Source organism: Gopherus flavomarginatus, chromosome 15, assembly GCF_025201925.1.
Source record: "Gopherus flavomarginatus isolate rGopFla2 chromosome 15, rGopFla2.mat.asm, whole genome shotgun sequence".
Classification (NCBI taxonomy): domain Eukaryota; kingdom Metazoa; phylum Chordata; order Testudines; family Testudinidae; genus Gopherus; species Gopherus flavomarginatus.
This window is the reverse complement of record NC_066631.1, coordinates 31,214,957-31,241,906: the sequence shown is the minus strand read 5'-3', so window position 1 is coordinate 31,241,906 and position 26,950 is coordinate 31,214,957. Positions and strand designations below refer to the sequence as shown.

The following is a 26,950-nucleotide window of genomic DNA, read 5'->3' as shown; positions in this document are numbered from 1 at the left end:
CTGGAAAATACTGGACCTCTGGCCAAATGGGGTCCTTTCTATATCTTTGAAGTCTCTGGTCTCTTCTATGCTGAGACAGGTCAGATCTCTGGTGCTGTCGCAATATGTTTAAGCTATTCAAATAAAATCCATATACACTCCCAGCACATAGCCAGTACCTTCAACACATCAATGTCCTCTTCCAATCTCTCCCTGGTCAAAGGCTGAGGACCTCACAAAGGACCTCCAAACACAGCTTGTCAATATTTTTCTTTGAAACTTTTTTCTGCAATTTTTTTTAAATGGAAATTTTTCCAATAAATTTTTTCAGTGAAAATCATACAATTTCCAGTGAAAATGGAAAACAACCTTTTCAGTTTTAAACTTTTTCAGTTTTAAACAACTTTGCAGTTTGGCCACTGAAACCTGGAGAAAAAACATCAGTGTTGAGGTTTTCAATGGAAACCTGAATTTTTTCATTTTGGTTGACATTTTTCAAGGGAAAAAAGTCATAAATTCATGACCAACAAACTCCAAGCCAGTTTGTTCTTCTAAGCAGCAACTTTTGTGGATGGACTTGAGGTGTTACTTTGATTACTTGCATAGACATCCAAGGGTTAACACTTGATAAAGGATCCCTAGCTGCCATTTTTACTAAAAAACATGATTTCAGGAGAGTAATAAACTAGCTGGTGCAAACCATATTGGACTGACTCTCCGTGTGCGTGTATCTGGGTACGCATGCTCAAGCTGCTCATTAGAATTATTAGAATTAATTGTCTGAAAAGTCTTAGCAATATGTCTGTGCGATTCCCTGGGGTGTGAAGCCATGATGCCCTCTGGATATCTTTCTAGCAACCCCCTTTTCACTCCGTGTGCCTGTGTGTATTTCCTCCTCATCACACTCTTTACCTGTGCAATCAGAGCCTTGTGCTTTGTCATAAGTTCGTTCAGATCCTCCTGGTCCTCATCAATGCGTTTCAGGAGATCAGCTTTCTCGTGCTGCAGCTGATATAGGTGCTCATCAACCTGCGGAGGACAAACAGGGTGCTGCTCACTCAGAGATTACAGTAGGGTGCCGACAAGTTCCAAGTACAGCCGGTGGTAGTGGTGGGTTTTCAGGGCTGTAATTCTCTGCCTCACATGCAGACGTGCTGTGTTCAGTGGTGGCACTTCACTAAAGGCCTTTTCCATTTCTACTCAAATTTTGAAAGTCCGTGCACTTCTAATGTTGGCAGGGAGAGGCAAACAAGGCTTTATTGGTGTTCACCACATCTCTGCAGACAGCTTAGGGTATGTTGTGTGTTCTGGATAATTTGCGCCACTTTTATATATCCCTGGAGACAGTAAAGGCCCCTGGGCTGGGTTCCCCCTGAAAGGTTGGACAATTTAAAGTAATTTATAAGCAAATGACATCGGCAAATCCCAGCCCTGAGGGTCTCAGAGTCTCAATAATAAAGTCCATAAAACATGTAAAACTATCAACAAAGCACCATAGTGCCCTGGGGTGCTGGGTGGGGAATAAGCGGTTTCAATAATGTCTGCTGTTCAGGGCACGTACCAGGTTCTTGTTCCTGCTGATCGTCTCCAGCTCCACGTGCAGGTTCTCCAGCTCCAGAGCCAGCGCCTTCTGGGACTTCTGGGCCTCTGCACATTGGGCTTTGCTCTCTTCCCACTGCAGAGAATTGAGGAAAGGGATAATGACATCAGATCACACTGACAGCCAGAAGTCATTTCACTGATCGATCTTTCCTCTTTGCTGCACAGCAACGTTTATTTACATTCTACTCCCAGAGCGTTTTCACTCATTGAACACGTTGTAACTCGGCCTTTTAAAATTTATGTGGTTCTTGATGCATTTGGTTTCTATTTTACACTAAAAACCTCCTTTCTATTGGTTATAGTGCCATGAAATAAGACTCCAGAATAACATGTGCAATGCTACTGTCTCTCAGCGGTACCACTTGCTTCAGGTGTCATTCAATTCCCTTCATAAATAGAAATCCTTAAAATAGATCCCCATCTCGCTGAGCAGTGAAGCAAGTGCCTCATATTGAAATTCTACTGTCTGTCTCTGCAGTTGTGTAGTAAGGTAGAGCTGGGATCATTCATTTGCAAAATTATATGAATTACATGTAATTTGTGATTAGAGCAATTCATGATTTGGAGTATGCAAATTGTCTTTTCATGTAGTGTAAATTGCATTTGCAAATACACATGAAAGTTCACATTTACAAATGCTAATTTGCTCTTGATTTTTATTGCCCAGCTATTACAACCACAGTGATCTTAAATGTGTTACAGACATCTGGAAGACATAATGTCATTCTAAAATCTTTCAAAAGACAATTGCAGTTCAGTGCAGGGTGCATGGCCAGCTCCCAGGACAGTAAGGGTAAAGTCTAGCTCCCCTGTCACCTTTTATGTTCTGGTTTTCGTTCTTTCTTTCTTTCTTTCTTTGCTTAGTTTGTGTCTTAAGAGATTGTCTCCTGCTGCATGCACCTTCCTACCCATTGCTGCTTTTCTCTGTCTTGGCTCATCCTAACAGTTGACACTGATATTGGCTGATTCTTCTGGAAATGTTTTTAGAAATCCTAATGCCATGTTCAGTCAGTAGCACACTCCGGCTTGCATTTCAAAGGAGGTTATCTTTGACTTAGCTCCGCTTCTTTGAAGTCAGTAGGAGTTTTACTGCTGACTTCAATGTCAGCAGAGTTAGTTCAATGCTGAGAGCTTTTGAAAAGCCCACTCCCTCAGTCCACACATACATGTGCTCATTGTTTTAGTTCAGTTGTCAGGAAGTGAAGTTTGGCATGACCATATGTGTCTTCTGCAGCAAAGAGGAAGCTACTGTGTATCCTTGTTTGATCCCACTCTCCTTCCACCGATCCAGTCAGAACCTAGCACCTGTTTTATGAAAACACATCTACAAATGTGATATTGTGGGCAGAACCACAGCAGCGAGGAACAATGAATGATACCAGCACCCAACAGCGTAGGAAAGGAAGGGAAGAAAAATAACGTCTCAATTCACACCACAGATGAAACTGTAGAAGGGCAGAATGTATTAAACGCGTAGTCATGGCCCTATTCAGACAGATTAACACAACATTATTGTAAAAAATACCATGGGATTTCTTATGTCAGCAGCAGTTTGGCTCTCCTTCAAAAGATGATGGCTCAATATCCATGTTCCCCGGTTGTCATGCAGAGGCCTTGCTTCAACACTGCTTCAGAGATAAGAACATCACCTACTGAACTTCCCTCTTGTTTTTCCTGCTACATATAGGCTCCTTTGCCATTTCCTCTTTCTAGTACTGATGAAACACCACCACGTTTAATGCATGAAAACTCATGTGCCAGGAGCCAATGTTTTTATAATAGCTAAAGAAAGACAAACATCCTGATTTTTTCAAAACACAAAAATGGTTTAATTTTTTTCTTCTTTTAACACAAAAAGGAGAATTATAAAGTATTGGGACTACAGCTTTTCTCAGTTCATTTTGCTCAATAATACTGGGTGATTGAGACACACTTGGAAAAGTGATTGAAGGCAGAAATAGATAATTTGTGTCCTTGGGGCCTAGTCTTCAGAGGAAATTGATTGTCAGTTGTTGTTCCTTCCCCTTAAAGTCTCAGATTCTTTTTATATAACTAGCACCAGTGTGATTTCTAACATGCTGCAACATAGTGAGATGAAACGGCAGTGCATTGTCAGTAAGTGCTACTCCACTGTATGGGAGCACTCATGGCACCAATCCTACATAATGATTTTCATAGCGGCTTCTTGTCTTCCCAGGGGATCAAGTCCATGTGATATTTGCACAGCATGTGAAATGCATTCAGAAGAGTACTCACACACTCTGGTATTTTTCTTGATTATGTCTATTGGGCCCCTAGAAATACCACGTCAAACCATTAAGATCTGCCTATGCCAGAGAAGTGTTGATTGAATAGACCCCTGAGCTTTCAGAATGAATCTGAGGAACGCAAATGGCTTGACGGGTCACAGCAGCCGGGTGTCACAGTAATTCATAAACTCTGCAGGCCTGGATTTAAACTGCCTGTGAGATGCAAAGGAAATTAATGATGAAACTCACTTATCAGTTTATTCAGTTCAGCCTCCTGCTGGAGGACTGTTCCTTCCGCCATCATTCTGAACGCTTCAATGCCATGTTCAGTCTTGTTTTCAGCGTCCCAGGCGCTGAGATTCCACCCCCATTTCCACACTCAGAGGGGACTCACTGTCCTGATATTCATTCACTTAATTGCATCCCTCTCCTCCTATTTCTAACTCCTTCGATCTGAAAAAAAACTGCTCTTCTACTTGCAAACACAAGGTTGGTCTCCTACTACTTAAAACCATAGCAAATCCAAAGGTGTCCAGAATGTTGTGTTAATCTCTCTAATGATGCTGCTACACATCCATCACCCAGTGAGCTTTCTCCTCGTAGAAATCAAAAAGGCTTCATCTCTTTTCCCTTTTGGGACACCACATTATTGTTAATTTTGTGATACACATTGCAATGGTGCCTAGAGACCCCAATCAGGATCCATGACTCTTTATATTAAGACCTAGGAAGACACAGTCCATACCCCAAGGAGACTGCAATGTAAGAAGGCATGTGAGAGACGGTGGGTGGGGAAGAGGGGTAAAATTTCCATACACATATGCATTTTTGAACTATAGTTTTTATTTAAAAAAGCAACTGAGCAGAGAGGTGTGCTTGTGGCACAAAGCCATCTTCTTCCCCTCCACACATCCCGTTTGCTGTTTTATCTATGCCTGGCATCTTGTCACACACCTAGATTCACAGTTCTCTTGGGCAGTGAGTGTCTTTGCAACTCTGATCCTTGACTGGGCACCAAGTCCTACTGCAAAATCAATAACAACTCTCAGCTTTCCCTATCTGCCTCCTGGAGCCATCATTGATTGGTGCATTTCTAGTGGGCATCACTGCAGAGGTGGGTTTTGAGGAGGCATTTCAAGTAGGGGACCAGATGGTTCACCAGATTTTGGTGGTGGTATTGCTCTTGCAGTCTTGACAGCCATAACAACTTTATCATTACAGTAAAATAAAAAAACTTCCTTGGGATTCTCTCCAGCTAGAAATACAATGGGAAATGAGCGGCCAAGGCATTTACCAGTTCAAGTCCTGTGAAACTCTTATTAAAATGCTATTCCCGGGTCTAAAGTCAGCCCAATTTGATGAAATGTCTAGTGGTCTAGAAACAGTACAAGCACGTGTCTACAGAGAGTTATTGCTGAAGTAGTCTCACAGTGGGGCTCTGTGAATTTCCTTTCCTTCACAACTCAGGACAGTGTCTATATTTTGCATACAGCTTGGGCAATAAATTACTGAAATTACCTAAGTGAAGGATCCTAGAAGGAGTTAAACATCATTCATTTCAAATTTCAATTTCTATTTGTACTACCAAAAAAAATATCAAAGATCAGAAGACTGGATGAAAGTAAGGCAGGTTTTGTGTACTTGTGTTTGTGCCATAGAGATGCTGCTCTCTGAAAGGAATTCGTTTTCACAGCTGCTTGGCTCCCCTTTGCACAACTGAATGCGTACCCAGCCCATTCCTTCTGGTGTTCCTTTAACATCGTTAGAACATATTCATGGCATAATAGGAGGTTCCATATTCTAATAAGTTTCAGTTCAGGGATGGAAGTACCGGCATGCCTCGGGTATAGCACTAATTGCTTTAGAAAATAGAAACATCTGAAATTGTGCCAAGGGTGACCCAGCATCGGAATGTGGGGTCGCTCATTGGATGCAGACCAAGTTCCTGTGCTATGGCTGCATGCGTATTACATTCCCTGCCCCTGTGCTTTGCATCTGGAGCTCGCCATGACAGCTCTTAGCCTGTACTGTGCAAAACACACCATTGCTACTTCATGCTTTATTCCCCTGTCTCTTAGTGTGCAGGAAAGCAAGCTGATGGGAACAGGGGATGATGCGACAGTGTGGAGTCCTGAAGTTCCTATGGATGGCGAAGAAACATTGCATGGTAGATTTAGGAGGCATTCTTCTTCTCTCTCTAAAATCATGCTGTATGTGTGTCTTATTTGCTCCTGTGCTCCTGACAAACCATTCCTGCTGCAGTGCTGGGTGTGCCCTGGAAGATCCCACAGGCAGAAGATGGCTCAACCCTGTGACAGCATGCAATGTTCAAACACAATCTCAGTGCTCACAGATGCACATCAGTGCTTTTCATGAAGCCACCCTGATTTCCACGAGAAACTCCTCAAACTCCATGAAGACATAGTGAATGTCCCTGATTTTTCTTATGGCATTAAAAATAAATCAAGACATTGCCTTGGGCAGCATGATTTGCTGGCCCATATAATGTCAGTGTTACTCTTTGCTGGCAACTGGGCTGCTGAGGTGTATTTCCTGGTCTTCTGCTCGCTGTTACTAACTTGCTCTTTCACAGAGGCCTGGCTTTTCTTCATTGCTCTTCCTCCACAACCTCTTCTTGTCCCATAGTTCAGGCTCGCTTTCTCATGCCATACTATCCCGCCTAAAGGAGGCAGTGGTGCTTCTAATGGCATTTCAGCCCTCATAGGTTCTGATTTGCTGGAAGTGTTCAATCCCAGGCAAATTAAATAGGTTAGAAATTCTCCAGAAGGCTTCCTCCCCATCCTTCATCCAGGTTATGAACACAGATTTCATTCTATCTGAACTCAACTGTCTCCACTGTCTCCCATTAAATACCCAGCTCCCTTGTTCTCTCCATAATGGAATTTTCCCACTTGGGGAAAGTAAATTGAAATTCCCGTCACAAACGCATTATGTATGAACTGATGAATAACATTAGGTTGCTATGCTAAGCCATCTGTTAAATACCTGTGTAAAATGGATGCTTCAGACTTATTAAGATACCAAACAACACTCCAAGACTATGCAGGTTTTGCTAAAATATTGCATTTTTGTTCCAAGTTTTTGTTCTACCAGTGATCTGTGGAGCTGATTGTGGAATTTATTAGATTTCAAAAGCCTTGTCATGCATGACATTAGAAATCTGAGGAAAGGGGTACTCATGAGGCTGTTTTAATACATGCATTGCCTCGCAGTGTTGTCAGCACATTGAGGAGTCAATATTCACAGTATCAAGACTCTCTCTCAAGAACATCAGTCTCCAGGGCAGGCACCAGCCCCTAAAATAAAGGCAATCGATGAAGAAGGGCCATGATGCAAAGCTATGGTAAGAGAACAGCTATGGCAGGAGGGCTGTATCTTCATCAATAGTGCAGAAAAGCATTCGGCAGGACATTGCTAGAAAGGTCTCTGCACATTCATGAGAATGGCTCCCAAGTACTCGAACTTCTGGATTTTTCTTGATTTCTGCTACGCTGGGATTCCCTTCCTCATCTTAATGAGGCCAGGATGCATCATTACTGGCCACCTCCTGTTCTGTATTGCAAGTGTCGACCCCCATTGGAGGGTGAAGTTCTCTTGGCAGTGAGCGAGGGGTGTTTGGCACAGCCCAAGTTCTACTGGCAGTAGGAGGAGAGGTGGGAGCTACTGACTGTACACTGTAAAAACTAGTTCAGCAGCACAAAAAAGACAGGAACCACTGCACTATGGACAGTATTAGAGCAGATGGCTATGTCTGGCTCTTCCTCTCTGGTCCAGAATAGCAAGGACCCCTTGACTCTAGTAGACACACTTCTTCCCAGCGTCTGCATAACTTCTGCTGACCAACTTCCTTTCATAGCACTGAATGGAACTTAGAAAACTCCATCCATCACAAACATTCCACCCCAAGTGGACACCACAGAGTCCTTCTATATCCGGTTTGATGCTTTGATCAGAAAACCAGCTTCCAGCTGCTTCAGCAAAGGTAAGTCCTTTGCAAGTTTGAAGTAGCTCACGTAGACGACTAGTTAACTCTTCGGCCCTCTCAATTCCATTTGGAGAACGCTGAAGGTTCTCGCTGGGCACAGTGGGACGTTAGCATGATGTCTTCATTGTCAGTCCAGCACACTTGTCACATAATCCTGTCAAGCTAAAAGGTGCCTGGTTTGTGCCTGAGGATGCCCCATAGAATTCTTACACAGGACTCTTCTCTTCCTTTCTCAGTGCTTTGTATTCCCACGGAGCCAAAGGTATTTTCACATTTCCAAGGTACTTCATGTAATTATCTGTCAGTTGCCAGTGGCCATCAGAATATGAACAATGGTCTGTAGTTGATCCTGGGTGCAGACATTACTTCTGAATTGCAGAGTGAGTCTCTGGAGTTTGTTAAAGAGTTTATATAAAAATTTGCATTTCCTACGCCCTCAATAAATCCATAAATCCCAGTCGCTACTTTATTGTTTAGCAGGCGTGTTCTTTGTACTAAAAACCCTTTCATTCAGAAATACAGTTTTCTTACATGCCCTTAATATCACTGCATCTTTTCTTACTTACTGGTGGTTTTAAATGTCATCACTTAAATTAAAGGATTTAGAAGGAATCCCGGGTTTAACCAGCTATATATGATATATTTATCTACTACATGAGAACCCCTCCAGCCAGGGTAATGTTGAATCAATTTATTTGAAGGGATGGTACAACAATTGTGCACAAATAAAGAGTCAAGTGGCACATTTCAGTCCCTCTTGCAGTCAGCAATCTCCATTTTTGCCTGGTTATTTATTCCCTCAGCATGTGAAAGGATTCTGTGTAAGGGTCAGTTACGCAGGTTACTGTGATTCATTCTTTAAAATGCTATATATATATGTCTGTCAAAATGGTGACAAACTGCCCAATTAAGAACACAAGAGGTGGGGGTGGGAGAAGCAAGTGAATGAGTATCGTCAGTCTTCAGCACTGAAGAGGATATAAGAGACTACTAGGGATTCGTTTTTAAATACGATTTTACAACGGGAAAAACCATAGAAAAATAGCTTGTGAATGTCTGGGGGAAAGAACTTATTAGTTAAAAGAAAGGGATCCCTTGAGAATATTGAACAGTGAGTTTTCCTGAGCAGAGCAGCTATATCTTATCTGTAGCCACTGATTCAGGAGCACTACGCTTTCATGTGGTTTCCACAATATCACGTACCGCAAGAGCTAACCCACAGGTGTCAACTCCTTACAAACGCCTTCCAGCTGCCACTCTGAAGCCCTTCCTTTGGCATGAAATCAATACTAGTCCTAATGAACAGCAGTGCCAGGCTGTGCTGAGCCCAAGCACTTTGTACGACCAGGCAAGGAAACTACACCGCCCTCTCTGCAATCAACAGGACTCCTGACTGCTTGAAGCAGGACAGATTAAACCACCCAGACAGCCTGCCTTCAGAAAGGACTGGGAGGCATGGAAAACAAAGACTGGATTCATTTATGATACAACATGAGAAGAACAATACTCAAAGGAGGTTTACTTTGTTAACAGTCTGTGCAGGACAGACCCAGCCAATTTTGTGGGGAAAGTGCTTTATTCTGTATTAACTGCTCTGTCCTCAATGCAATTGGTATCTCTCACTTCAGAGTATAGCTACATAAGCAGTGCTGTCTGCTAAGTAAGATGTATCTGAAACTACTGGCGTTGACGATCCCTGATTAAGAGTGTAGGACTGTCACAGCACAGGGGTCAGGCATTTGTGCATTTTCCTAGGGTTCCTTGGCACATGCACGGCTAGAACATGACAGCACATGCTTAAAGAGCCACAAGTCTCCTCCAGTTCTGTTTGTTTATGCCTCAGCACCTTCTCCAACCGCCACATTCCCGGAGCTCCTACGTTACTTTTCATCTTTTATTCTGTTTGACATGGAGATGAGCAGCTGGTTGAATATTTCTGAAACTAGCAGCCAGCCCCCTCCCCACCAATCCGAAAGAAACAGATGCATCTTGGGATCAATAAATGATGTGAGAGAATTAATGTATGTCTGAGTGAGAGCAGCCGCATGTGTGCATACCGGGAGGAAAGCACACAGGCACTGAGGACTATTAGCTGCAGTTCAGGGCTGCACTAATTTGATAGCATGCCACCGTTCGGCCCTGCAAGGTGAGGCAGGGAGGGGCCAGCACAAAGAGGGCAGGACAACACTCCCCACTAAGGAGGCTCTGATGTAGCGTTAGGAGCAGCACACCATTACGACTTGTTTTTAACAGGGAAAAGCTGTGTTTTTCAGGGCAAATTTCATGAAACATTAAAAATCATGAGCACCCATATTTTAATGATCAGCATCAGCCAAACATTTACACCCCCTGTCAGAAACAGATAAGAAAAGTTAATAGCACAGAAGTACTTTAGATCTCTTTGACTGTAAAGGGTTAACAAGTTCAGTGAGCCTGGCTGTCACCTGACCAGAGGACCAATCAGAGGACAAGATACTTTCAAATCTTGAGGGAGGGAAGTTTTTGTGCTGTGCTGTTAGTTTTGGTTGTTGTTCACTCTGGGGGCTCAGAGGGATCAGACGTGCAACCAGGTTTCTCTCCAATCTCTCCAATACAGGCTCTTATAAGTTCAGACTAGTGAGTACTAGGTAGATAAAGTGAGTTAGGCTTATGGTTGTTTTCTTTGTTTGCAAATGTGTATTTGGGTGGAAGGAGTGCAAATTGGTATTTTGCTGAAAGGATTTTAATTTGTACTTGTATACTTAGACTGGGAGGGTGTTCCCAGTGTCTGTAGCTGAAAGACCCTGTACCTATTCCATTTTTTTAAAATTTACAAAGATAATTTTTACTGTTTTTTCTTTTTTTAATTAAAAGCTTTTCTTGTTTAAGAACCTAATTTTTTTTTATTCTGGTGAGGCCCCAGGGGACTGGGTCTGGATTCACCAGGGAATTGGTGGGGAGAAAGGAGGGAAGAGGGAGAGAGAGGCTGATTTCTCTCTGTGCCAGGATTACTTTCTCTCAGGGAGAGTCTGGGAAGGGGAAAGAGAAGGAGGGGGGAAGGTGGATTTTCCTCTCTGTTTTGTGATTCAAGGAGTTTGAATCACCGTGATCTTCCAGGGTAACCCAGGGAGGGGAAGTCTGGGAGAGGCAATGGTGAGGGAAAGGGTTTACTTTCCTTGTGTTAAGATCCAGAGGGTCTGGGTCTTGGGGGTCCCCGGGCAAGGTCTTGGGGGGACCAGACTGTACCAGGCACTGGAATTCCTGGTTAGTGACAGCGCTACAGGTTCTAAGCTGGGATTGAGCTTAGAGGAATTCATGCTGGTACCCCATCTTTTGGACGCTAAGGTTCAGACTGGGGAATTGTACCATGACATCCCCACCCACCCCACCTCCAGCAGCATTGGTCCAGACAGGCCCGGGAAAGAAAGAGAATCTCTACGCACTGGACAGCAATTTATTTTTACTGGTTTGTTACTGCTGTGACCTGAGGTGCCTCAGGTCGCCCACACTGAAAATGCCAAAGGCAGGGCAGGCTGCACAAAGGAGAGCAGGTTTTCCTAACGCTGAGGGTTAACACTGTAGTTAGATTCACCAACCAGCCACAAACTATCGGCCATGTTGGCTTGTACGAGGCAGGGATTGTGCCTCCTCCCCCTCGCTGCAAGGCAGCCAGCACCCTTCTGAGGGCTGTACAACAACAAGTGATGCTGACGGATAGTGTGCGGGCTGCACAGCAAGCGTAGCAGAGCCCAGTCACGCTGAGGAATGGTGACGATGGGAGTCCCTAGATTGATACTCTAACTAAGGGTGTTGTGGTGAATCAGGACTGGGATGAACGTGTGCGGAACCCATTGGCTCAGAATGTGCTATGTGTCCGCCTGCTCCGAACGGCTACTATCAGTAGCAGGTAACGGACTCACCCCTTCACTGCAAGGGTAGAGGTCTCGTGTTCAATCCACACAGATGGACCCTGATGAGGGATCCAGGACGACAGAGCTGAGCAGCATGCTCCATAGCGTGTTGTTTCCAAGACAAAAGGCACCAATAGTAAAGAGCAATTGCTGTTAGGAAGACTAGAAAAGACACTGCGCACAGGAGAGTGGGGTGAGTCCCGGGCCTGTCTCCCCGAGGTGGCTGAAGAAGTTTGGGGGACATTTGATTTCTAACCAGGAGACAGGCCTTAAGTGCTGTAAGTCACCCACTTAGTGCAGTAACTCAGGTGCGCAGGGTCTGCACAACTGCTCACAGGGGGCATTACTCTCAACTGTTTTTGATCCCCTTTTCCAGCTAAAACAAAGACCTTCCAAGTCAAAAAGAGAAAGAGGTGCTGAACGATATGGGCTGAGCTTCCGTTTGTTTTTCTGATTCAGCATCAACTGGTGTGGGCTTTTCACTGTCTCAAGCCCCTGTGGGCATCATTTCAAACTCCACCTGTGTCCTCCCAAACCCCACTATAAGCGGGTCACAGCTAGACTGTCACCTATGGAGCAGAATATATTGGGGGTGCTGAGTACCACTAGAAATCAGCCAGCTGATGTTCACTCTGCTCCCTGCCGCTGACCAGAAATTAATGAGTTGCTTTATTAGAGATATTTCTCTTCAGCAAATAGAATTGCTTTAAATCAAGATCCCCTTCCATTCCCGCCCCCCCAGTGCCAGGTGGAAACAGCTGCAGCTCACAGATGTTATTTATGCAGAACTATTATCTCAATTATATATGTATGTTGTTAGAATTGCTTATGTCTCCAGATTAGTCTGTTTCCAGTGGAAATGTACAACGTGGATTAATTACTAAATGGCGTCTGAAGATTGATGTCATTAAATCATCATTACTTTCTTGCCTCTCCTTTCTGTGTTGTGTTCGTGAATAGATACCAACGTGGCAATAGCAAGCACAGCACAGGTGATAGATAGTGTGAGGTTCCACGCCCAAATGGCACAACTTGTTATATCTGCTGTGCTGGGCTTTTTGGAGTGGAAGCCAATGCACTTCCAATGGCATTTCTATTGTCTCCGATGACAGCAAATGGCCAGGAAGCCCTTATCTTCTTACTGGGATAGCCAAGCAGTCTAGCAAGGGTCCTAAGGCTGTTCACACCAGCCCGTTCACTCGGATCTGCCATTTTCTCAAGCTGTCTCCCAAAACCTTGCACTAACTGCTCCAGCCTCTCGGTATGGCAAGCAGCTACCTCTGAAAGAGCAGAACATCCATGGCACTTGCTCTGCACCTGCTCCTGGAGGCTTGGGAGCAGCTATACAAAGGGAGACAGATGCCCAAAGTCACACCCACATAAGCAGAGTGTTCCATGGAGGAGTAGGCTGCTCCACCAGGCTTTTAATTTTTTTCTGGGGTGAGGAGCCTCCTCTCTGTCTCTCTCTCTTCATCAGCCATACATCCCAAAGGGCTCTGAGCTTCACATAACCAGGAGAGTGGCTAGGAATGAGCCTGGGGAAATGGGAGCAGCACCTCCAGAAGAACTTCAGCGCAGGGAGATTTGTGAGCATGGGGAAATAGTGCCTCAGGAGAAGTGGTGAAAACCCCATCACTTGGAACTTTTAAAAAGATACTGATGCAAACATTATCCAGTGCGCTGTAGGAAACAGGTTTGCCCTGGCTGCAGCAGAGGGACTAGATGACCTAACAGGTCTTTTCCATTTCTATAACAATGAGATTAATTTCTCAAAAGCAGCATCCCCTATATCATTGCAGAGCTGCAACACACAGGCTGTGTGTGTCATAGTCCCTTCCAGTGACTAATCTCCATAGAGGATAAGAACCTACTATTGCTGCCAGGTAAGAGAGCTACTCCTTGAATTCCTGTAGTCGAAGCTAATGCTTTCAGTGCTGGAGGTCCAGTGTTCAGACACTGCTCACAGACCTTGAGTGAGGTTTGTTAGAAAGACTCTTACTCATCCTTTCATTATCTTCCCCCTCACCACCATTTTCAATTCTTTGGAGCAGTCAAAAATGAATAAAGAAAGGGGGGTGTGTATATTTCACATCTGTTTTGCTCTAGGCTATTTATGGAATGCAAGATGTCTGTGCTTAAAACAGAAGCAAATTAAACTCTGATCCTTGCACAGATTATAATACAACACACAATACTTATAACCATTTCCATGACAACAGATATGAAAAGGAACTTCATAGAAAGGCAGAAAACACATTGAGGAGAAGGTAATTAACATGGGCTGTAAAAAGAAAGACCAGAACATTTTATTTAACTGTAGTTGCCTTACTTAGATACCTGTTGTTCCTAAGACAAGATTTCAGTTTGCAGTAGAGAGAAGAGAAAAGCCTTTTACAGGGGTCTTCAATGAGTTTTCTATTTTCTTCACAATTTTTTCCATAGTAGATGTGACTGGTAACTAGTAAGGGTTTAGAGACAGAGTGAATGACTGTGGAATTGACTAGATTCCTTCTTGACCTTGGAAATCCCACAGAACCAAATCCAGGTGCTGGGCATGAGCCGGGGCCTTTAACAGTCATTCCACTGACTTCTGTGGGCTTTGGATTGGGCCCCTCATGAGACCCATGAGTAGGAACCCTAAAATCAGAGGTGCCCCATTATTTAAAGTCACACTCATGCCTATTGATTTGAATTGTAAGTGCCCACAGAGTGAGTCCAAGCAGCATGGGCCAGCTTGTAGTATTTCAGATGAGAGAGAGATGGAAAAGGAGTTTCAAGCCCAGAGATTTGCTGAAGCTATGAGAGGCTTTGAGTGGAGCTTGTGAAAAACCTGTCCCACAAAGAGGCGCCCTATCTTTTCCGATGCTCACTTAGCGACCCAAGGTCAGAGGGCACTTTAGTCTCAGCATGGAGATCGCCCCGAAAGTAAAAGGTACAGCACTTTGAAACACAAGGATTTGGCTGGAGCTCACTCTGTGTCCTGCATGCAAACACACTTCCCATCTTTCCTCTAGAGCTCATGGCAGCAAAGAGAACCTGGGGAGACAGCAACTGCACTCCTAGCTTTGCTTTCCTGACTGAACTCCTAATAACAAAACATTACTTTTTGGAGCACATTTCCAGCTCCCTTTCTTACTTCTGCTATCTCCATTTGAAAGCAGGGAGGCCAAGAAGACACAGGTCACAAGATTTTAGATACTAAGGAGAGCTGCAAAATATCAGAATTAATTTCTGTGGGAAAATGGCTGGGATATAACTCCATTAATGACTCCACAAAGTCTAGTCCTACTGGAGCTGAAGCTTGCTCTTTCCTAGCCCTGACTGATGCATACCAAAGTCATTATGGCAGGGCACTGGCCAATTTGTATGCATGTCTGTGCATGTTTACAGAAGAGGGTCCATGACGGCTTGGTCACCTGGGTGTAGTGATGTTATAATGGACCTGGGATAGGCCCATAAGGAGTGTCTTATTTCTGTGCGTGTAGGTGCTAGAGCGTTTCCAGCATCGCAGCATCACAAAGTGAGAGGTGCCAAATGAAAAGAAAAGAAAACCAAATGTGTCTGTCAAGACTCTATCAATAACCAGAGCGTTAAGGTCTCTGACCTGACTGTGAACTTTCTCAAGCTCCTCTTTGCTGACAGACAGACTGGGCTCTCCCGCTGTCACCAGCAGGAGCTGCACATCTGCGAGCAGAGCGTGTGTCCTCTTCAGGTCCCGCCGAAGCCGCTTCTCTACGTCAAAGTCCCGATGACCAATCTAGGAGCAGAAAGGTTTTCATTAGAGCCAGTCCCCCGTTCCTCAGGCAATTCCAACATTTCAGGGGTTTTTTTTTTGAATCAAAAGAAAAGGTGACACTTCAAAATTTCCCAGGGAACCAAACCTCAGGAACATTTCAAACTGGGACTGTTGAAATGTTTCACTTCGACATTTTGTTCAACAAAACTTTGTCAAAATCAACTTGCCCTCACAAAACGTTTCGAGTTTGATGAAATTACGTTTCCCCATTAGAAAACTGTTGCATTAGAAAATTGCCAACTAGATTGAATTTCTGTTAGCATCTTGTTCGTACAGAGATGCAGTCTGCCTCAGTTTCCAGCGCAAGCAATAGATTTCAGAGGAGCAGCAAAGAAACTATCTGTAGTGACCCAACAGATCAAATGAATAACTAACGACAAAGTCGAGGACCCAGGTGCTTTAAAGTTTCTTCAGTCTGTGGTATTTCCTATATGTAACATGTGTGCACAGTGATTACTGAGATCCACAGCGAGTCTAGATTTTATCCATCATCTCGCCACTCTTAAGCGATTTCATCTTTACTGTTGACCCCACTCAGGAGTGACAGATGCCAGTGAAAGTTTTATGGGTATCTTCCATCGGAACGCGCCAGGCTTTGCATGCTGAACTGCTCGCCCATCGAAAAATGGCTATAAACCTGGCCCTCACATAGAGCTGGCATATCTGAAACACCTGGTGCTGCTGTCCAGTGCCCTGCTTCCTACACAGAAAAACTTCTGAGTAAACCCTGCACCAGGAATGAGCTATTTCTCCTCTGCAGTAGGAAGAGTCTTACAGCAATATTATCCCACTTTGAGTGCTAGAGAACATTGTTACCAAGGATACTAATACAGAAAAAACAGCATGGCTCGAGGAAGACCAAGACAGCAACGCAGCAGAATATCAGTCTGGAATCATGGAGGACTGTACAATGTATTTTTCATGGTCACTGTCATTGCTCCAGATTTGACCATTTGGGCCTTACACCCATGGAACGTGAGCCAGCTGGGAAGTGAATTCCCCTCTACAAGCCAGGCTGCAAATCACCCATGTGGCCTCTCTGCCAGGCTTTGTGCTGGCATCAGGGGTGAATTCCAACAACAGTGGGGGGAAAGTCCTGCAAATCCTAGTTTGAATGTTGAAATGGATTGGCCTTGCCTGGATCTCTGCCCCTTGCACACTGGCCTTCTGTTAATACTGATGCATCTGAGAAATACTAACATGGAGACTCACGGAAATTGAATCTCTGATTTCTACAGGCATTCACACCTAAAACCTGGTTACTAGGATTACACTCATCCAATCAGGGAACAGAAACTACCCACTGTGCTTTATGACCCAATCATGATTAAGCAACATCTCAAATTTCAAATACTGAACAGCTAAAATGTAAAAGTTATCACAAGTTATTGAAGAATGAAAAAAAATTCAAGAAAATATACAATTTTATCTGGGAAATTCCACATCAGAAAAAAAAAACAGGGAAAAGCCCCACCAAATAAATATTCAGTATGAATTATTCCCACAGCGCTAATGCAAAGCATCTGTCTTGATAGTGAAAGGACTCTTTGCAAATGACAGTTACTCAATTTGAGTTGTGTCGCTTGCCCTATAGGCAGAGGTTTGCATTATTATAGGGGCTCCTCACGAATTAATTTTGTGCCAGTGTATTACCCTGAAGCCCTTTAACGAAGGGAAACAGGAAGTGAGTTTAAAATATTCTACATCCAAATGAATTTATGAGTATCCATGGACACAAGATACGAGAATTAGAAAAAAAAACGAGCAAACAAGGACATGGTTTCAGTGTTTGATTTCATACTAATTGGAATATGACAGCACTTGCACTCTGTGCTTCTAAATATTCCTTTACGTATCTCCTCTGGTCTCAGATCTATTCTCCTATCATCTGTTCACTGGTTAAAATTCATTACACAGACTTGACCTTGGAACCTGTTTTAAAGCTGCTTGGCATTTTTCTGTAACCTGAAAACACTGGTGGTATCTCCGCTTCCTTAATTGGATTTCAGCTGTTTGATAAGCAGGTCTGCAGCATACTGTCCACTGCAAATCAAAGCGTAGTGCTCCTAGTAACTCTAAGGCAGAGCAGATGTGCTTTTCTCCCATTCTCTCTCCCCACCGACAGGCTATCTCCTGCATGCTGTACTGTACTGTTTGTTCTATCTCAGCACTTGTCTGCCACAGCAGATTAATTCTGTGTCATAAATACAAATTGGGTTTATTGACTTTGCCATTTTCAGTGCACAGAGAACGCCAGTCTCTGCCTGCCCCCCTCTGTCATCACCGACAGGTGCCTTTTCACTTGCAATCAAAGCCAGAAAAGCTGACTAATACAGTGTTTTTCATGCCCACGTTTGCTCTTCCTTTCTGCTAACCACAACAGGAAATGAAGAATCACAACAGTGAATGTGGTCATATAGCGCAGGGCATGGAGAGAGAGATTATACAGTCCTGGCAATGCCTTGTGTGGGGTACCAGCAGGGCAGCATCCTTTGATAAGGACAATCTGACACTACCTACCTCCCATGCACTGAATTCTCTCTGCAGCTCATATGCTACATTCATTCACCTGTGTTAATTTTTGTAAACTATCAAACAGAAGGAATACGCTGAATTGACTGGTGGTAGTAATAACGATACCCTGCATTTGTATAGCAGTGTTTATTCTGACAGTTAACAAGTATTTTATGAGCTGAAAGCCTGTGGGAAGTTCTGGATAGGCCCCATTACACAATTTTACATCTATCCTGAAATCTCCCCACCACTGCACAGTGTCGTTAGACTCCAAAATTCTTCATCTTCTCTCCAAAATGTAAGGAACATACAGAAGTGCCAGACCTCATGAACCCCACTATGACCATACCTCCAACTAAGTAGCTCCCACTCTCCTCAGTGTGCCCTTGTTTTAAAGCTATTTTAATTGCAATATAATGCTGAGATGCCCACAGGCAGTTTGAAAACATTCGTATAACAGACTCAGCATCCTGGGCTACAGCCCTGAGTCTTGCTGTCTTTCCGTACGGAAGTGATGAGACAGCATGTCCAACTGTCCAGTGAGGCTGCTCTTCTGTCCGGCTCTTACCCTGAACATCCAGGTAAGGGCCAACATGGCCCTGGCCTTTAATGAGAACTACTGCTACAGGACCTGGTGCATGAGAGAGTTTCGAAATGTGGCTAAGTTCGTAGGTCACCTAATCGAAATGTCGTCTAACGAAGCTACCTTCAAGTTCCTTATCGTATCATTTAACATGAAAGAGCTGTGTATGCTTTTTCCAGCACATGCTCTCCAATCACTGCCCTTCACACATTAGAGGGTAACAAAATGTTTGTTTGAATGAATGTGGTAGGGATAGACATCTACAGTACATAACAATCTGATACCTGGCTTCTCTGGGAAGAAGGAGCTGTTCCAGCATTCGGGTTGGCTTGTTTGCTGCTCCCACAAAAATAGTACAAGGAAAGCATTCCTTTCCTATGGTTAGTTATCCAGACACTTATCCTGGGAAAAACTATAAAGCTGCACCTCCAAGATCCCTTTGTGGGCCCAGCCCCACCTTTGTTCTCAGACTATACTGGGACCACAGCATTAGAACTGCTATGGCAGATGATAGTGCTCTAATAGCCAGGAGAATATTTGGTGGAAGAAGAGCTGGGATTTGCCCCTTCGCAGCATCTTTGATAGCAGGGAGTTCATTGTGTTCTGGTTCTGGCTTCATTTGTTTTTTGTAACTTGTCCCATATGAATAAAAAAAGGCAACAGTGTTTGGGTGGGGGCATCCCGAATGCAAGATGGCAATGCCAAGGATTGGAGACACATACGGTTGTCTAGCTGGCAGTTTCATAAGCCATCTCCCAGGAGCTGGTAAAATAAGGCCACTGATGGATTCCAGTTTCCTACCTGCTCACAGAGGGTCCCAATGAGCCCTTCCAGATCCTGCTTCTTGTGGAGCACCATCTGCTTCTCCTCAAATTCCTGCTCCAACTGCATCTCCAACTGACGAAGCTGCACACAGGTGAGAAGCACACAGACTGCTCAGAATGCAATCTCCTGCCCCAGCTGAGGCCAGCAGAAGGCCGCGGGGGCTGCCTCTGACTTAATAACTATGTCTCAGATACTACTTTGCTTGCTTTTTCCAGCGGTCTCTCAACGGTTTGCACCTTCCCGTATAAAAAGGCAAAGGCAATCACAGGCCTAGCCATTCATGTTACATGAAGTCCCTCATTTCTGATTGAAAATATAATAATATGGCCCAATGGTTTGGCCTGCCCGGGCACGGCCAAAGCAGCAGCAAAGTAAGGGTCCCTGCTGGCACACAGGCAGTAGGTTGACAGCCAGTTGAACACTCCCATCATTGCTAGTAGGGATGGGAGACTTCTTGTCCTTTAAGGACACTATGGATATGTCAACACTGCAAAGAAACCCTGCAGCAACAAGTCTCAGGCCTGGGTCAATTGTCTGGGGCTCACGGGGCTCGCGCTAAGGGGCCAAAATAATCAGTGTGGACATTCCCACCCACTGCTATTTTCAGCCCTGTAGCAGAAGCCCCACAAGCCTGAGTCCTTTGACATGGGCTCTGAGACTCACTGCCACGGGGGCTTGGGGCTGTGTAGATGTACCTGCTGTGTATTGGCGAGATGACCCCAGTACCTTCTTGGCAACGCAACCATGAGAGTGAGACGGGGAGGCCTCCTCCCAACCCACAAAGCTTTCCAGAGGCCACTTCCAGCTTGGTCCATGGCACTACCCCGAGTGAATTTGAAGCGCATGGCTAGAAGCACCTCTCACGTCTATAATTATTGTTGCCTTAATGCTCTTCTACAAAGATCAGTTCTGTTCTGCTTCCTCATCCTTTGGGAGAGGCAGACAGACCAGATGCTCCAGTTCTCACAGCTGCTCTGCACAGCTCTAATTGGAGCCTATCCTGACAACAGGGGATTCCCCCCCGCAGGGGAACCCTCAGGTGGCCTAGAGATGCCACAGCAGGTCCTGAGAATTAATGCGACTGTGGCCAGAGAAGAGAGGGCCATATTCCCTGCACTTCTGACAAGGACTTGTTGTCTGACCTCGGGCCGAGTCACGTAACCTGCGTGTCTCAGTTTTCCCACCTGTGAAGAGGTCACAACTGTGAGCTCACGGAGATGTTGTGAGGACTAATCAGGCCACGTTTGTACAGCTGATGGAGGAGGGAGAGGCTTGAAGAAGTGGTAAGTGTTAGGGGAATCGAACTGGCCCCTCTCTAGGCACCACTTATCACCTCTTGTTGAGGCAATGAAACAAGATCCTGATGATCAGTTCAGAGCTTTGCTCCATGGCTGACAGAGGACCAGCTAGACCCTAAATGGGGTGGGGAAAATCAGAATGGTTTATTTCACAACATGGTTTTTGTTCCTTCAAGCCACTGGAAGGACCTGGCCTAGAGCAGCAAACTTGCCAAGAAGACTCCATCTCTGAACCTGTTAGTGGCTGGCATGGCTCATCAGAGCTCTCTCAAATCATCTACCAGCCTCCTTCTGCATCTCTGAAAAGCTGCTCATCAACTGTGTTTAAAATGGAAAAGCGAGCAAGCGAGATACTAAATATTGATTCCTCTCTTGAGAGTCTCTGCCATTTACGCATTTGGAAAAGAAACATTCAATCTGTTTGGGGCAAGGGAAGAAAAAGAAGAAAAATATGTGTTTAGCTGAGAGCAGCCTTGGAACCTGTTCAAAACTTTTTCAGTGAAATTGACACTATCTTACCCCTTCACAGAGGGCAATTAACATAACAAATACAGACAAAGCCTGGGAATTGTGACTACAGGATTTCCAAGTGGAATACAGCATAATAATGCCCAGTAATTGAAAGCCATTGGGCCTAAGAATAAGTAGAAAGGAATAGAAAAAGAGGGGACATGTGTAGAGAGAATCATAGAAAATGTGATGAGCATGGCCAACAGTTGAACCTCCCTGTATTAATTTTCCTGGGTAGAATGAGAAGCTGTCCATGATTCTTCACCAGCACATTGTAATATGGAGGATCTCTCTGCAGGACCACGGCCCTGACAATAATGGAGTCATACATGCGTCAGTGACCCACTCATCCTTCAGATGCGACTCCTCCACAAATGTCTGGCTGTGGCCACTTGCGTTTGCTTCCCGTTGTGTCCTGACACCCAAACCCCTCTTTTTTGTTTTATACAAAAGCACAGATAAATTCATCCTCAACAGAGATAATTTGCTATTGACAACAGGGTGCTCAAGATGCATGGCTCACACTGTCTGCTTGAAAGCAGCATGTCAACACGATGCTAAACATAGGGTTTTCACCTTTCAGAATATTGCACTTAGATTACAAGCTATATTTGCCCAGTCCCATTTTCTGTCTAAATCATTTAGGCCTTGCAATGCTGAGCAGTGCAATGTCTAAATACTTGTAAAAATCTGGGCCTAATTCCTTAATTGTTTCCCAGTCAAAGCCACATGTAGCAGAGAATTCTAAATCCCCTCCCCAAAGGCAGTCCCGTGGTCACACCCTTCAGCGACTCCCATCTCAGTTAACAGTTCGCTGACATACCCTCCTCTGACAGGACTGGCGAACATCCTCCAGCTCCTCTTCCTTGTCTTCCAGGTCCTTCTGATGAATCTGCTTCATTCGTTCTATTTCCATTTCAAGCCGCATGTGGAGCTGAGGAGGCCCAAGACAAAGAGCTCTAGATAAGCCGGGGGAATTGTTACAAGCACTTCCCCAGTTCACTGACCGAGAAGGAAATTGCAGCACTTTTCCTTTGAAGATTTAAGAAGGATGCCAGGTGGGCAGCCCAGGCAGCGCAACTGCGTGGGAGGGGCACAACTACCTATCACATCTCAGATCCAGACCTCACTGTCAGGGGGGCTTCGAATGACAGAAACTGCCAGGAGCTCAACGTTTCCAAGCAGAAAGTTGCTGAAGTTACCACCTGCATCCTGTCAGCCTTTCACCATGATGTACTGCAATCACCTTGCAAGACTCAGCCATAACGGTTCAAAACACCTGTTACCCATCAATTGAATGGGTTTCTGAGCCTAAGGCTTGATAATGAAACAAATGAATCATATTAAAATAGTTAAACAGGGAGAAGAATCAATAAACTGAACAATGAGTTTCTATAAGGTGAGAGGCTGCAGAAGACCCTAACAATCAATCTCAGGTTGGGGAGCTGAATACTTGTTCTGTGCTTCTCAGGGTGGCTGGAGACCATGGCACTGATCTTGGACCTACTGGATAGAATAGCATAAGGAGGAGATCTTACCTGTTCCAGCTGGTCAACAGCATTTGCATGTCGGGTCAGTTCTTTTTGCTGTTCAGCAGCACTGGACTCCAGCTCCCAAAGCTTCTTCCTTAGGGTAGCCACAGCATCATCGTCCCAGGCCTCCGGTGAGGTGAGCTCCTGCACTCGGGTGGCCAGCACTGCAATTCGCTGATTCAGATTAGAAGTTTCCAGGTCCTTTTGCTGTGCCGGGGGGGAAGAAAGTTCACAAATGTAGAGAGTCAGAGTAGGCCCGTTAGCCCCATTAGCAGTGCAGCCATCTGCTTTCCCAAGAAAACAGCCTCCCCAGGGCTTGACTGAGAAACCAGAACTGGTCAGAACATGTTGCGGGCATGTGGATAATTTAAATTAAAATGTGAAAAAATAGCTTTCAACTTGACTTGTTAGGAGCCTCTCAAAACTTCCCTTTCAGTGATACACAGCAAAGGAGGATAGTGGGAAGGGAAGAGGCATTCTCTCTCTCATGCAGCATCTAAACAACCTTAATGATAGCCGTTAACCTTACTTTTGCAATCTGCTACAGATACCCTGGGGATTCAACTCAGGACACAGTGGCCCCTGCAAGGGATGGGAGGTGGACTCTGAACTTATCTGATGCAGCAGTCACTCAATGAAAATAACTACACCTCTACCTCGATATAACACTGTCCTTGGGAGCCAAAAAATCTTACCACGTTATAGGTGAAACTGTGTTATATTGAACTTGCTTTGATCCACTGGAGTGCGCAGCCCCACCCCCCCAGAGCACTTTATATCCACCAAATTCATGTTATTTCAGGTGGCGTTATATAGAGGTAGTGGTGTATCACTTCTTCAGACCACTCCATTGGCTCCCAGTCATTGCAGGATCTACTTCTTATTTTAAGACACCCTCCATGAACCCACGCACCTAACTCGGACCAGCTCATCTGAGCAGTCATTTTGTCTCTCTCTCTCTACTCCTCTCTAGCTCTCTCTGCCCACCCACCACTGACATCTTCTCTTACTCTCACATGAGGTCACTGTTGTGGGTGTGACAGTGCCTTCCTGGCAGCTCCTGCCATCTGGTGCTAACTTCTCTCCACTGCTGGCCCTGCATCTCATTTCAGCTCTCCACTGAAGCATGACCTCTCTCCTTTGCCTAGTTCTCTTAATTCCCTTCTTCCTCTGCTGGTCTCTGTTCTCTAACTGTCATTGTAGTTCTCAGCTCTGTAAGGATTTTTGGGACATGAGGGGTATGAAAGTTTCTCTAACAAAATAAAGCTGTGTTGCATTATCACAAGCTTTGATGGACCTGCCTCATTGATTAACTGGCATTCTGAATACCCTCATTTACTGCAAAATTTTCCCAGCAGCTATCGTATCTCTGAGATTCCAGAATAAGAGCTACGGTGTATTAATAAACACTATCAATACCCTTGACTAAAGCTAGAGATCTTTTTAGAAAGACCCCTACACTGGATCTGCTAAGAAAAGGATTAGAGCTCCCATCAGCTCCCTCCCCGTCCCTTTCCTCCTCGCCACTTAAGGGCTAAGATCATGAACCAGGTGGTGGCCAGTCTCTGTTTGGCATTGCAAGCCAGGAGCTGCAGAGGAGCTAGAGACAAAAAGGATATTCTCCAGGAACTGAATGCAGAGTGGCTTGTGGAACTGGCAGTGACTGACAGACGTTTCAGCTGGGGGCAAGTCTGTGTGGGACTTATGGGGAAGCAGCAGTGGCTCGGCAGGAAGCCAGAGCAGAGGAGCCCCAGTGAGTCTGGCCTGGGGAACTGCAAACTGCTATTTGCTCGAACAGGCTGGAGAGGGTACCCCAGGCAGTAGTGCTGAAGAGCTTTGAAGAGCCATCAGTTGCCTGGCCCCCAGGACCTAAACAGGAAACACTATCACTCCCTTTGAACTTTGTCTACGCCTCTTACCTAAGGTATCTGCAACCTTCCCCTTTCCTGTCAGCCAGAGCAAAGCACCCTTCCCTTAGCCATGTGCCTGAGTGGTTATTGGGACCCACCAAGGGTTGCACCTACAAGGTCCCGCTGCTGAAGCACCTACAGGGTGTGCCTGCAAGTCAGGGTACACCTGGCACCCTAGAGGCTTGGGGTCCTCCATTACTGAGCAGCCCCAATAGTTACACCCCATTCCAAATAAACAAGGGCAACTTCAGTTTGAAAATACCCTTCTTCTGCTTCTCTCTTTACACCAACAGGGGCTGATTTAACAGTCGGCTGCTCCCATTCTACACAGTCTTCGAACTTGGAGTTATGCCAGCATAAAACTGGAACAGTGACAGGCTGACTCTGGTCCCGAGATCATTCTCACAATGCGTTGGGGCCCCAGTCCTGCTGCTTGTTACAGACAGACTTACGGACAGACCCCGAAGCCTGGGCAAAGCTCTATTTACTTCAGTGGGTTTCTGTGTAGCAGTTGGGTTCCTTGTCTTTCAGAGGAGCCAGATCTGGGAGAGCCCTATGCATCCTGCTATGTGCTAGAAGAAATCACAGAATAAAGATGTCTCTAGCAGAGTGATTGGTGTCTAACTATCATGACCGTAATTACAATTAGAAGAGCTTTGCTGGAAGATGCCAGTTCTCCAGAGCAGCCATACAAGCAAGAGCAAAGTGGGATATTTTCCTCTTACCTCTAACCTCTGCTGAAGATTACCCAGCTCCCATCTGATGGTGGTGTTCTCCTGGGTCACTTTTTCACGAAGGCTCTTTTCAAACACTGACTCTCCCAAGGCCTGGGCTAGCTGCATGTCAAACCTGCCACGTGTGACACATCCGCATTACTGCTCTACAGACAGCAGCCCGGACAGGAACACGACTACAAGTGAGCGTTAGCAGGGGAACAACTCCAAAGGAGAGGGCAAGACAGTGGCAATTAGCATCCACTTGGCCTTGGACTTGCCAAGTGCTTCCGAGGTGAACTCAACTCATCGGGGCCACACAACAGATCTAGAATCTGCGGAGTGTTGCTGTCATTTGGTGAACTGTTAATTACTCCATTTACGTGCTGGCTTCGTGAAATTGAAGGCTCCTGAACAGCAGCTCTGCACATTTAGCCCTTTGCACTTACACACCTAAAGCAGCACTCAGCAAAGAGCAGAACATTAACAAGAGCTCTAAGTGGCCATTACTAATGTGAAATATTTTAAACCACTCAGCCACGCAGAGTAAGCCCGTGCATGGAGTCTGCCTGAGCACACACAACATTGCAGGCAGTTCAGAGACCAGCCTCTTGCGCTGACCCTAGGACTCTGCGCTGCCCTCTCCGCGCTACGAACCTTGTGATTTCAGAGCACTAATTAGGTGATAAAACTTCCTTGGCTTGTTAGTAGATATGGGTCTGACCCAAACCCCTCAGATCTAAACTTGGGATCTGAGCTCCATGGAGATAGTACAATGAAGGATACTGGCAATTAAATGTTTTGAAAAAACACAGAGGGAGCCAATAAGGGAGCCAAAGTACATCATCTTGTTCTCTGTGCTGTGATGCAGAAGACTCAGTCCTGGTCTCTCACTTCCTCGGGAGGAGGCAGCGCCCCACTTCCTTCACAAACAATAAGTAGCAGCACTAAAGAGTTTTGCACCCATTTCTTGGCTAGAACATGGTGGCAGTGGTGCAGGAGTTGGAACATGGGCTCCAGGGCTTCCTTTATCCCACACAAGGACATACAGTATTTTGCTCCCAGCATGGGGGACTTACACTGTCAGGGGCAAACCCAGGGATCATCACTAATGGTAGATCTTTAATACATGCCGATCCCGGCCCTGCCTCTGAAATACAAATTCTATTTGCTGCATCTCACGGAAGTAGTCACCACCTGTGAGGAAAGGGTCCCCATCCTGCCTCACCTTCCCCATGTCCTTCAAAATGCAGTATGTAGCTCTCTGAAATTTTCCTTACAGAACAATGTTTATAATGGAAATGTGTTATAGTTACACAGCAACAGAATGTCTTGCCAGGCACAATATCCAACATTCAAAGCAGGTGAAAATAAAGAGCCCCACCAGGAATGTCAGCCTCCAAAAGAAAAAACAGTGTTTGATGCCTACTTTAGGATTCACAATTGGCGTGCTACATGCTATAGGTTGTTGCCTGGTGCCCTTTAATGGAGATAGTATTTAAACTCTGGGTATCAGAGGAGTCACAGCAGCAGCCTCTGCCTT

General features: G+C 45.1%; 1 protein-coding gene across 1 annotated transcript in view; it reads right to left on the bottom strand.

The window, feature by feature from the left end:
- MYO18B (myosin XVIIIB) overlaps window positions 1–26,950 on the bottom strand; it is a 198,344-nt gene that overhangs the window by 65,103 nt on the left and 106,291 nt on the right. The window contains exons 30-36 of the mRNA XM_050924023.1: window positions 25,420–25,543; window positions 22,791–22,991; window positions 22,076–22,186; window positions 19,421–19,525; window positions 15,331–15,483; window positions 1,541–1,654; window positions 892–1,008 (exon numbers count right to left, since the gene is read on the bottom strand). Coding sequence (XP_050779980.1) covers window positions 892–1,008; window positions 1,541–1,654; window positions 15,331–15,483; window positions 19,421–19,525; window positions 22,076–22,186; window positions 22,791–22,991; window positions 25,420–25,543 — 925 coding nt within the window. The remainder of the gene's footprint in view (window positions 1–891; window positions 1,009–1,540; window positions 1,655–15,330; window positions 15,484–19,420; window positions 19,526–22,075; window positions 22,187–22,790; window positions 22,992–25,419; window positions 25,544–26,950) is intronic.